General features: G+C 42.3%; 1 protein-coding gene across 1 annotated transcript in view; it reads left to right on the forward strand.

Moving 5' to 3' along the window:
- The window catches only part of BMPER (BMP binding endothelial regulator), a 252,207-nt gene that overhangs the window by 150,718 nt on the left and 88,087 nt on the right, over positions 1 to 13,402 (forward strand). Inside the window, exons 9-11 of the mRNA XM_027539508.1 lie at positions 1,589 to 1,729; positions 3,841 to 3,945; positions 7,842 to 7,887. Of these exons, the coding sequence (XP_027395309.1) occupies positions 1,589 to 1,729; positions 3,841 to 3,945; positions 7,842 to 7,887 (292 nt within the window). The remainder of the gene's footprint in view (positions 1 to 1,588; positions 1,730 to 3,840; positions 3,946 to 7,841; positions 7,888 to 13,402) is intronic.

Consider the following 13,402-nt stretch of genomic DNA (forward strand, 5'->3'; position numbering starts at 1 on the left):
CTATCCCTGGGTTGGGAAGATCCCCTGGAGAAGGACATGGCAACCCCACTCCAGTATTCCTGCCTGGAGAATCCCATGGATGGAGAAGCCTGGTGGGCTATATATATAGTCCATGGGGTCACAGAGAGTAGGACACGACTGAGTGACTTCTATATATATATATATATATATATATATATATATATATATATAAAATAGGCTCCTCTGAACTTTTTTCCCATGCATTGTTGAATGAGTCAGTAAATACAACTCACTTGGCTATTTTGTCCATGGAATGCCACTTCTTTTGAAATCAAGCCATACTCCTTAATGTTACAGATATAGACTTGTCAACCTCAGAGTTTAAGTGTCCCTGATTAAGGTCACACAGTTGATGGAAGACCCCTAGAACCCAGGCCTAGCTTTAGAATCGCTCATTTGGTTCCTTTGTGAACACAGAACACACTAAGGAATTTCATCTTCACATGGAGCATGAGCTCTAAATTTTTACTCTTTGATCAAAGATATCCTGAGTTTACTGTCAGCTCTTAGAAGGTGTCATAAAGCCATGGGGGAGCCCTGAGGGAACACTGTTAAGGAGGGTTGTAAAAGATGAGAAGGGCAGGAAAAAGGAAGGAAACTGGTTGGTCCATAGTGCACTGGGCCTTCTAACCCAGTGGCTGGAGCAGGATATCCCATCAGTCTGCTGAGCATTAACTGATAAGCCCTTGGAAAGTGGGGGGCATATGTCACACTGTTCATAGCTTCCTCTTCTTCTAGTCCGGATACTTGGTCAGCAAGTAAAATTTTGAAGTGAATGAAAGATTTATTGCAGTGACTTAGAATATGGTCGGAGAAGGCAATGGCACCCCACTCCAGTACTCTTGCCTGGAAAACCCCTTGGATGGAGGAGCCTGGTAGGCTGTAGTCCATGGGGTCGCTAAGAGTCAGATATGACTGAGTGACTTCCCTTTCACTCTTCACTTTCATGCATTGGAGAAGGAAATGGCAACCCACTCCAGTGTTCTTGCCTGGAGAATCCCAGGGATAGGGGAGCCTGGTGGGCTGCTGTCTATGGGGTCGCACAGAGTCAGACACGACTGAAGCGACTTAGCAGCAGCAGAATATGGTATCTTTGATCCCTGGGTTGGGAAGATTCCCTGTAGAAGGGAAAGGCTACCCACGCCAGTATTCTGGCCTGGAGAATTCCACAGACTGTATAGGGGTCCATGGGGTTGCAAAGAGTTGGACACGACTGAATGACTTTTATACACATCTTCAGCATATGTTTTAAAGAAGTTAATTGTGGGTTGTTAAAGGAAGACCAGGACTTCCCTGTAGCTCAAACAGTAAAGAAACTGCCTGTGATGTAGGAGACCAGGGTTCGATTCCTGAGTTGGAAAGTTCCTCTGGAGAAGGGAATGGCAATCCACTCCAATATTCTTACCTGGAGAATTCCATGGACAGAGAAGCCTGGTGGTCTACAGTCCGTGGGGTCGCAAAGAGTCAGACGTGACTGAGTGACTAACACACACAAAGGAAGGCCAGGCAGGGTGTCTGGTGGAGGTGGAAATTGTCTTTAACTTCCAGTTTGCTTTCGGGCCCCCAGGACTCCACTGTTGTGTGTAAGAAGAAGTGCTCCCACCCTGGTGGCTGCGACAGAGGCGAGGAGGCCTGTTGTGATGACTGCCTCCTACGAGTGCCCCAGGAAGACATCAAAGTGTGCAAGTTTGGCAACAAGATTTTCCGGGTATGTCATGAACCAAGCTCATGGGAACTACTGTATGATACTGAGTTGTGGAAAGCTCCTAGCAAAGTGCAGATTGCAATATTTCATATTTTGTGTATCCATGTATGTATGTGTATAAAAGTATTTATTTATATTATATGTGCATATATGTTTAGAGTCAAGGACACTTAGGGGTAGAGAAGCAACTGTTTGAAAATGTGTTTTTCTTGGCTTTACTTTTGGTGTATAACATACGTTAAACCTGTAAAACATTGCCTTTTCTAAATGTGGTGGCCAGTGGTTGGGGCTGAGCTGAGGAGTCCCCTGGATGGTGCAGCTATGGGTACCCAAATGCCTGGGGACAGCAGTCAGAGATGCACGGTCCTCCGTGCCAAGATCCTGATTCTCTTAGAACTTTCCCACTAAGCTCCTTTTTCAGAGAGAGATTTTCCCATTTGGAAGCTGTTTGGGTGAGGTTGTGGCCAGCAGAGCAGTTGAACAAAAATGAGCGGGTCTTGCCCCAGCTGAGTTAGTAGGGTCGTCTGCTGCCCATCTCAGGTGTGTTTTACATCGTTTTCTAGTGGCGTGGGTGGAAGCTGGCCAGTGACCATTTAAACGTTAGGATTAAGATCGTTGACTTTGTCCAAAGTGCTGCCCATCTAGTCTGTTTTCCCCACGGGTGGAGGGAGTTTCTCTGTACCTGAAGGTGTCATCTCAGGGTACCTTTGAGAATCGAGACCCTCAGAATCAAGTCAGAGATGGAGGCACCTCAGGCCCTCTGCACTTGGCTAGATTTCCTATTACAGAGCTGGAGGGAGCGTCTTGATTCTTACAACATATGTAAAAAGATTTGATGTATCATGCCTCAGGGAAGGGCGTCACGTGTGTGTATGTGTGTATGTATCTGTGTGTTGTGGTTCCACCCAGCTTCCAGAGCTACTCATGTGCCCTCTTTACACGTCATCCTCTGTCTCTGGAGCATCCAGATGCGGTAGGCTCACCCTGATGACTCTATTATGCAAAGTGCTTCCCAGGCTCCTCCCAAAAAGGTTCCTTCATATACATGGATGGGGCCTGAAGTAATTTATGGAGTCCTAGAAATGTGCACTCAGAGAATTTGCAATAGTCAGATGCCCTTTAAAACAGATTCAGTAAGAGAAATAAAAGGCACTAGAGACATAGGTAGTCCTTAAAATACCTTCCAAAAATGAGAAGGAAGAGTAAGAGGCATAGGTGACATCAAAGATCTGGGCTGGTTTTTCTGTTTTTAATAAAATTTGCTGCTTAGATCCAGAAGCCCAGAAAGGAATCCTTGCTCTGTTTTCAGGCCTAAATCTATTGCCCATAATCTTTTTTTTCACAAGCAAGAATACACGTTCCTGCATGTTCCCAGAAGTACAGGATTTTTGTGGTTGGGCACTCAGCAATTGCAGATTATAAATCCAATAAGCCAAAGAGATGCCTCAAACAGCTTTTTCTGGGCTAGAAAATGTGTCCTAAGTGCTACCCAGCCTCTTAGGAGGAGAGTATCAGACAGGCAGGGACATGGGATGAATGGCTCTTGGAGTTTTCTGTCTGTGCTCCACATTTTCAGGTGGTTTGCTGGTCAGGTGTCTGGCTGGCAATGGGAGTCATATGGATTAGTCTCTGTTCTTTGCATGTTTGTGCCCCATGTGGGCCAGAACCATGTCACATCTGGGAATAAACTAACCACCCCCGGACATCTCAATTAACTAGTGGCATCTGGGAGAACTCAAACTTTTCAGTCCTATCAAATGGAAAAATTAGACCCTTGTTGCATCATGTAGGAAAAGTCTTGTTTGCTTTCCAGGGTGAAGCTAAGTAAACAGTGCAAAAGGAGCAAGATGCAAATATGACTTGTTTGGTGTACAAGCATTTTTTTTTTAATATACCCTGGAGGGGAAATGCACGCGCGCGCACACACATACACTAAGATCTACCATTTCTATCAGATCAGTTAGATGTAGATAAACACCTCAGAGTAATTCAGTCTACTGATGGAAACCATCACTCAGGGAAGAAATGCTTTCCTTGACAGACAAATCCTAGCCTGGTGGATTAGCTCCCATCAGCCTCCAGTTTATGGAAGGATTCTGTGGTCTCTCTTGCAGGATGGAGAGATGTGGTCGTCTGTCAACTGCACCATCTGTGCTTGTGTGAAAGGCAAGACAGAGTGTCGCAAGAAGCAGTGTGTTCCCATCAGCAGCTGCCCTCAGGTTCGTCTGCAGGTTGACTTACTCTTTACCTAAGCATCTAGAGAACCATCCTGTGTGTGGCATGGTCACCTCCCATCTTCTGAACACAGAATTCAGATCCTCCAAAACTTCCAAGTTCCCAAATAGACACGTGTCCTTTGCAAAGCTTGCTCCTTGTTCTTTACGATTCTCATCCAGATTCTAGCCTAGCAGGGTAATAGCTCTTACCTCGCTCTGTTTTTTACTGATCTCTCCCAGTTTTTTGTTTTAATGTCTCCAACTTCTGTTTGATCAGCTCCTCGTGTCTTTTGCTGGGTTTTCTTTTGAATATCATAAAAGATCCTTTCATTTTACCTCTCTCTTTTCAAATCAGTTTTCTTCCTGTAGCCATTCAAAGGAATATGTGGTTGTTTATTAATAAATTCCCCAAGGAGTTTCACCTGCCCAGTGGCACCCTCCAACCCCTTTTCTGAAGTTTTCCCTCTCCAACCCGGGCTCTGTTGTAGTCCTGAATGGAAATGGCGTCTTTATGGAAATATCTCTTTTCAGAAACCCATAGTTCCAGTGCCCTGAATAAAGCATCCATTATCTTCCAAAGCATGAGCTTCATTGAATTCACCTCAGCAACTTGAAACCTTTCAAGGTTTTATGCATTTTGGGAAAATGTCAAGCCTATTCAATACCTTCCAGTAAATGAAAAAATACATCCATATATTCAGGACATGTCTTCCCTTCTCTGTCAGAGGCAGCTTTTAATTTTATTCACATCTGTTATTATTATAAACAAAAAGTTGCTGTTTTTACGTGAGTGCCAAATGAAGCACAAAAAAACAACAGCTGTTGCTATTGCACAACTGAATAAAGGGGGAAAAAAAAAAGAAAAAAAGAAACCCTAATTAGTCTTGCTTTAAAAAGCCTCAGACATAAAACTGAAAAAAAAAAAAAAAAAAACCCAGGAGATACAATAAGGAGAGTTGAGCATGATCTACTTATAAATATTCATTGGGAAAAATGGTATCACATCATTTTTGCCCGTCCTCCGGGAACCCTCGCTGCTAATGAACTCCTGCGGCACATGTTAGTAATAATGGGCTTCCTTATTCTACAAGACAAAAACAAAAGGCTGAGCCAGCCTGGTGGCTCGAGCAAGCAGCCTCTGCAGGCCCTGGTGGAGTTCCCGGCTTCACTTGAGTCCTGCCACTCGCGGCAGGTGTGGAGGTCTTCATAGCCCTCTTGCTGCGGGGAGGTGGGCGCTCTTTCCGTTACCAGCATCTTGGTTCCTGTCTCTTGTTTGTGGACCATATTTGGGCCAGGAGCATCCGTCCCTCCAGGCGCAGGCCTGGCGTTTCCCCCACCCCACTCCCACCCCACCCCTGTCTTCTGTCAGAGCCTGTCAGGCAGTGCCTGGCTCCTGCCTCAGGGCCCACCTTTTTGTTTCTAGGCAGTTTTCCAATCATTCCTTTGCTTCACACTTTGCCTCCTCAGGGGCCAGCACAAGCACTTTGGAAGATAATTTAGTTTTACCATAGAAATCCTGTTAAACACTTACTTCCCCTCCCCTGCATTGCTTTGGGAAATCAAAAAAATAATAATAATAATAATTTTTTTTAAGAAACAGACATATTCCTGCTCTATCCTTCCTGGCTACTATACATCTTTTTCCAGAAGTTTGCATGCCTCGTTGAAGAAGGATTGTGTGGTTGCATTCCCTTCTTGACAGTCCCCCAGGGCAAAGGAGTGCATTTGGTGAGAAGGACGGAGGGGTCCACTGGGGACAGGTTCGATGTGACAGTCATTCCATCACTGTTAATATGTCCTGAGACTTCCTCTGTAGTCATAGGACCAACCTAGTCTGATGCTGAGACCCCGCCCCCCCCCCCACCTCTGAGGTGGGTGCTGTTACTAGGCCCTTCTTACTGTTGCTTTCTTGGGGCATCCAGAATTCCTCAGCAAGTTCCACGTAACTCAGGAGCCAGACATCATAGCTTTCTCTTGATTTATTCCCTGCCTAATTTAGTGATGTTTCCAGCCCCTCTCTCACTTTCTGAAGAAAGCAACTGGCTGTTTCTGTCGATACAGATGCAGGGAATCACAGAGTCACCCTTTGCTGGGGCCTTGGTTTAAACAGCTCTGTATGCCATTATTCCATCAGCTGGAGCCAGTCTGCTTTGGATTTGTCCTCAACTGCTTTCAGGCACGAGAAGCCAAAGGAGTCCTCTGTGCCAAACAGAAACAGACAACAGAGCTCTTGGTCATGAAATTGTCGTGTTGCCCCAAACCATGGAAGGTGGCATGGCATGGAGTTTTTGAGTCTCATTCAAACCTGTCATAGCCTTTAATGTACCTTTTTAAAGCGTCAGACATGGTTCTAATTCTTTAATTATCAACTGCCATCTTTTTTTGTTGTTGTTGTTAGTGTGATTTGTTTTTTAAGTACCTAAATCTATTCTTGATGCAATCGACAGGTAGTGAAACAAGGCTTGACACAAGTCTTGGGCCACCACTCTGTGGTCTGTTTCCCTAGTTTCCTGTAAAGAGGGGAAAGGGGCATTTGTATATAGAGGGTTGTTGTGAAGCATAAATGTGATAAGGAAAGAAGAAAGTATGGCATTTTTTTCCTACTGTATAGATACCCAATAAATGTTAACTTCTCTTAAAGATTAAGATGAGACCTCTCTCATCTTAAAAATCTGGAGTGAAAAGTTGGCCTATAAGGTCACACAAAATTAGGTTTGATTTTGGGTTGGCTCAGACGGTAAAGCATCTGCCTGCAATATAGGAGACCTGGGTTCGATCCCTGGGTTGGGAAGATCCCCTGGAGGAGGAAATGGCAACCCACTCCAGTACTCTTCCCTGGAAAATCCCAAGGATGGAGGAGCCTGGTAGGCTACAGTCCATGGGGTCACAAAGAGTCGGACACGACTGAGCGACTTCACTTCACCCTTGTGTTACATGACATCGATGTCTTCATCTATATGAAGGAAAATGCTCAGCTCACTAAGTTTTTGTGAATCTTAATAACAAAAATTATAATATGTTCTAAATATTAACTTATTTTAAACCCTTACAGTTAGCCTGATGTAGGGTAACCTAAGGAAAATATCTAGTCGGATGTCTATTTCATAGCATGTGCTTCCTGAATGTTCATTTTCTTCCACGTTTCTTTTCCCCTGTGATTCCACTGAGTCAGAGATAAAGCAATGTCATTCTCTGATAAGAGTTCTGAGATTATGCTTCTTCCTTTAAATGTCAATCATTAGAAAAAAATGAGAAGAAATGCAGTAGAGGAGATTACACTGTTTTTCCAGAAAGGTAATGGAAAATTACTCAGCATTTCAAAACCCTTAGCCCCATTTGGCTTTGACTACATAATAGTCAGGGATAGCGTACCACTCTCTGAAAGAAGGAATCAGGTTGAATTTCATTTGTGGCACAGATACTGTCCATATACGTAGGCCCAAGCTTGGGTTACTGTTTATTTTTGGCTCCCTCCAATACGCAGAGACAGAATGAAAGCTTTGCATAGACTGATAGATTGACAGCCAATTCCCATTTCTACATGTGTGCACTTGGTCTCTAGAGGGCTAGATTTGGGTATCAGTGAAAAGGTGGAATCCAGACTGTCTCCATCTCCCCTCCATGTGAGAAAAATCACACCAATGAAACCTTTAGGGATTATATTTCTCTGAGGATAAAAACAGGAAAGCGTTTTGAATGACTTTGCCTGGCTGTAGAACCTGATACTTAAAACTTCATTTTCACCACCATCATCGCCATCTGGGCATCGAGTTCAAATACAGCTTGGACGAATTTCATTGATTTATCTGGTATGAGATTTAAAAAAGAGTTTTGTCCTCAGCAGACCCTGTTTTTTAACACTGAACTCTTTTTTTTTTTTTTCTCTTTTTCTTGATTAGGGTAAAATTCTCAACAGGAAAGGATGCTGTCCTATTTGCACTGAAAGTAAGTTTATTGAAAATATGCTATTAATATTTATTTTGCATTTTATAGTACAGCAAGAAAAATGGTGGTGTAAGTTTTCAGCCTCTTTTATTTCTGTGGGAATAGGATGGGATCATCTTACCTTGCTACAGACAATTAAAGTCAGTGGTAATCCTTGTACAGAAGCACAACTAAGACAAATGCGAGTGTTTCTGCTGGGATGTGTTGCTGTGAGAAATTTAGAAGACAAATGGTCTCATGAGGTTTTAGGAAGGGCCAGGTGGCTCAGATGGTAAAGTGTCCGTCTACAATGTGGGAGACCCGGGTTTGAGCCCTGGATTGGGAAGATCCCCTGGAGAAGGAAATGGCAATCCACTCCAGTACTATTGCCTGGAAAATCCCATGGACAGAGGAGCCTGGCAGGCTACAGTCTATGGGGTTGCAAAGAGTCCGACATGACTGAACAACTTCAGTATACTATCACTATAGATAGCTTGATGTGCCTTTTAACTGCTAATAGCATTTGTAGCCATAGCGACTAAAAGATAATTGATATCCTATAAAACCAAACATTATATATAACCTAGGAGAGATTCTCCTTCCTTCCTTATGAAGCCAAACAGTTGCCCGTCTTTCTCCCTCACCCTCACCATGGCTTCATCGCTGTTTCACTTGGGCACATCCAGTGATGCTCTTGGTAAAGAGAAAACAAGAGGTCTTGGCTTGGTTTGGTTGGCAATGGTGTAGCCATCCTGTTATTTTTAACTGAGATCTTGAAGGTTCTAACATGGCCGTTTTGAAAGCCATCTGGGACTGTACTACCCACCACTTAGACAGCATAGCAACAGATTTCAAGTTATCCCCACATGTAAGTGTGCCCAGATCTGTTAGCAAACCACTGTTTCAGTCCCCTCACATTCATATGGTTTCTAGATAGCTTTCTGAAATGTTTCACTGAAGGAGGAGTATTCATAATGTCGCTGTCAAATTAGTATGATAAGCAGGATTAACCCAGCCATGGAATCTATTGGAGTGTATTTTATGAGCCATTCAGGCTTAAGTGGGCTTTGATGATAGTTGAAAGCAGCTTTCACATGGAAACAGGTTTGTTTATTTCACTTGTCTGAAGCCAGAGTTTATATTACTAAGAGTTATCCTGGCTCTTCTTTTTAGATACATAGGTTCATTATATATATTATCATATATACATATATTGCTATTCACACATACATATATATATATATATCTCACTATTTTCTGAGACAGAGATATTAAACAATTATGCATTGTACACTGGATAAAAGTGCTGGCTGAATTAAGGAAAATTAAGTTATAAACTTAATAAAAGAATTTTTCTTTAAAGACAAGGAAGTACATAAATTAAGTCAAAGGAGGCCAACTAAGTATATTAGTAGAGCCTGGGATGCAGGAAGAAGAATTAGCTACGATTAACACACCAGTTGATTTTAAAACATGTGTATAAACTATTACATTTAATCATCTTCCCAGAGATTCTCTGAGGAAATTTTGTTTATGGATGGTTTGGAGGCCACTTCCAGCTTAATTCTTTTTTGGATGTGCAGAGTCAAGCCTAAATTGATGAAGTTTTCCTCTGTATCCATGTCAATGAAGATGTTTACATTTCCCTAGAAAGTATCTCCTAGTTAAAGTAGAGACCGACCACCAATGAACAGACAGGTTACATCTTCCCATCTCATGCTGTCAGGCAGGAATACTGCTTATCAGCTTAATAAGAAAATATATGGCCAGTCTTGTAAAGAAATAGGCTAAATCTTGAATTACCAGACTTTATGTTACAAGGATGATTGTTGAGATCGTTGAGAGGAAAGCTACATTTCATTATTAGTTTATCCACTATGGGCTAGTCTTTCCAAATATATTGGGTTCACCAAAAACTTCCTCTGAATTTTTCCATAACATCTTACAGAAAAAATACAAAGGAACTTTTTGGCCCACCTAATAGCATACTGGTGACTTATTAGAAAACAAAAAGGAAAGAAAAGAAGAATAGAAGGATGAGTATGACAAAAACCAAACCAGATTTTTAACTGGTCATATTAAATATTGATTGGACATGTGTTGTACATTGTATTGTAAGTATAAATGTTGTACATGTGAATAAGCCTGTGACTTCTGTCACTGAGAGAGGCAAGTTGGCAAGGGAGAAGTCACCCCACTGGAGGGATGCCAAGGAGATGACTGACTCTGTGCACCTGCATCCAGCAGGTCAATATGGGACGAGTCCAGGCATGTGGTTCTCGGTCCAAATTGAGGTGATATCATCAGATGGCGATGTCTCAATTTCCTTTGGTGTTCTTTCCATCTGTTTACTCTTTCTTGCTCTCCAGCAGTTCTTCCATTAATGCTGTAAAACACATTCTACTTGGAGAGGTTTATTTGTTCAGATTGAGTTATGAGTTCAGAGAAGGCAATGGCACCCCACTCCAGTACTCTTGCCTGGAAAATCCCATGGACAGAGGAGCCTGGTAGACTGCAGTCCATGGGGTCGCTAGGAGTTGGACACGACTGTATAACTTTCAAGTAGACAACCTGAGCGACTTGGCTTTCACTTTTCACTTTCATGCATTGGAGAAGGAAATGGCAAGCCACTCCAGTGTTCTTGCCTGGAGAATCCCAGGGACGGGGGAGCCTGGTGGGCTGCCGTCTCTGGGGTCGCACAGAGTCGGACACGACTGAAGCAACTTAGCAGTTATGAGATGGGATGACTTCCAATTTTTTTTAAAGCAATGCCTAGACTTTCATAGCACATTCAGGTAGACTTATTCCGATGTCCTTTAGCTGCAGTCTAAAGACCTCCTATTTTGAAATTCCTTTGTCATTATATCCAAGATCCAGAATAAACCTTAGAGCTCGTTTTTTTCCTCCTATGTCAATTATGAAAACTCTTCTGGTATATGAGTTTCTAAAACAGGCAAATGAAGTTTGAAGTACAAACTAAGGCTAGTATTTTCTAGAACCAGAAAAATGACTGATTTCTCTCTCATTCAAATAAGATCACACATACACATGTATATATCCCGTTAGTTACTACAGAGTTTCCAACCTCAGTGTTATTGATTGTTTGGCCAGATAATTCTTTGTGGTAGGGGCCGTCCAGTGCATTGTGTGATGTTTAGCTGTGTTTCTGGCCTCTACCAACTAAATGTCAGTAGCAACCCAACAATATCTTCAGGAATTTCCAAACGTCCCCTGGGGGACAACGTCACTCCTGGTGGAGAACCACTGGTACTCTAAACAGAAGTAGCGGCATAGGTGAATCCAGAAACAAACACCTATGGTACTAATAACAATAAATTGACTCCTTTAGTTAATTAATTAATTTTAATTAGAGGGTAATTGCATTATGATGTTTTTGGTCATACATCAACATGAATTGGCCACAGGTATACATGTGTCCCTTAACACAGTGATGAGATGGAGTAGGAGCATAAAGTGAGGCTGACCTTTGCTGTTGTAAAAATTGACATTGCAGAAGCCTTTGGATTTAACTGAATGTGTTTCAGTATTTTCATTGCCTAGCTCTAGAAAAAAATTATAAAGGTATCATTATGTCTCAATTGATTCAAGTCACCATCTTTGTTTTAGTTGCTAGGAAGCTAGAAATAAATTTGTATCTCATCTCCAATAGCATGTGGCTTTTGAGTAATACACTTTCTCCTGACTTCATCTTATATTTTTTTTACCTTTGGATGTTTTGGATTATTTAGTATGGATGCATGTAAGCTATTTCCAATCCTCTTTTGGAAGGAGGCAAGATACAAATAAGTGTTAGTCACTTGAGTCATGTCTGACTCTGTGACCCCATGGACTGTAGCCCACCAGTCTCCTCTGTCCATGGAATTCTCCAGGTAAGAATATTGGAGTTAACCATTCCCTTCTCCAGAGGATCTTCCCAGCCCAAGGATTGAACCTGGGTCTCCTTCATTGCAGGCAGATTTTTTACCATCTGAGTCACCAGGGAAGCCCATATTATGTATGTAGAATGGCAATCCACTCCAGTATTCTTGCCTGGAGAATCCCATGGGCGGAGGAGCCTGGCGGGCTGCAGTCCATGGGGTCTCAAGGGGTCGGACACGAGTGAGTGACTCACACACACACACACACACATGCATAAATAAAATGGACTGATTCCATAGCATCCAATCTAAAGCTTATTTTGGTTATCTGCAGTAGTTAAATGAGTATTGCATTATTTCCAATAGTGCCATTGCATCATCTGTTTCTAAAATCCTATAGAATTCCTGCCTTATTGACTCGCTTAATCTGCCTTGATAGTGTTTGAGGCTCTCTCAGACCTCTGAAAGGAACAGTGCAGAGAAAACTCAAACATATAAAATGTTTTTATAGGCTTCTCCTTTGAGTCAGTGCTAACAGTAATTTATAGTTACCCAGGTACAATATTGAGGTACAAAATTGTTATACTCCTCACAGTACAGTAGTCTTCAAAGTCTGAAAGACCGATGATGATTCCATAAAAAGACAGTCCTCTTAAAATCAGACCTGAAGAAAGTGTGTAAAGGATTACTGTCTTTTATTAACATGGGACGTTCTTTTTCCAACTGAAAAGAATTAAACTTGATTTGGAGGATTTATTTAAAATAAAATATTTGAAGTGAGCTAAACAAACTTTATAAAGCTTTGGTGCAAATGCTGTTTCTTGCCAAAGTATGAGCTATAGCTTAAAGCAAGTCCTGCTTTCCCTGAGCTGAGGGTCATAGGACTGTGAATTGGGTGCCAAGAAGGCCACTGTCTGCTGTGTGTGTAGCACTTGGGTTTGTGTAAAATGTTATCTTACTGTGTGTTGTCAAACCGTAGGCAGAATCTTGACCTAGCCACCCAACAGAGACCTGAATCAGATAAATTCTTTGCTGGCAGAATGTCTGGTTTCATACATGGAAATAGTACTCAGTGGCAAAATTTTCACTGATAAGAGATGGAGGGGTGTGTATGTGTGTGTGGAGAGAGAGAGAGAGGGAAAGAAAGACTGACTTTGAGAAAAAATTTAATCTCCTAACCATCTGTTAGATCAGAGGCAACCAAAGGTAATCCAGACATAGATGCCCCGTCTCTGACTATCTCAGATTTGTTAAGCTGTGCCTGTAGCTACATCAGTCTTAACCATCAGAATCCCAATCCCAAAGGAAAGTTCACGATTACATAACACAGAGGAGGGTAGGGTATACTGAGCACAGATGTGCATTTAATTGAAATAACCTCAACTACATGTCCCACAAGTAATAGGAAATATTAGGTTTCAGCAACTTAGGGTGCGAGGAGGCTCACAGTTGCCAGGTGACTCTTTAAAACCCCCAAGAGTTAGGTTTCCAGCTGTGTGCAGCACTGGGGTGTCTGCTGTCCAAGAGGGCCCCTGCATGCTGCTTGAACCTACCATGGACATGGTGCAATTGCTCTGGCTGGTCTTGGTACATCTTTCTTAAGTCCTCGAGCATGGCTACAGCGACCTCCAATTAAAGAGTAGTTGTAGAAAGGGGGA

This window comes from Bos indicus x Bos taurus, chromosome 4, assembly GCF_003369695.1.
Source record: "Bos indicus x Bos taurus breed Angus x Brahman F1 hybrid chromosome 4, Bos_hybrid_MaternalHap_v2.0, whole genome shotgun sequence".
In the NCBI taxonomy this organism is placed as follows: Eukaryota; Metazoa; Chordata; class Mammalia; order Artiodactyla; family Bovidae; genus Bos; species Bos indicus x Bos taurus.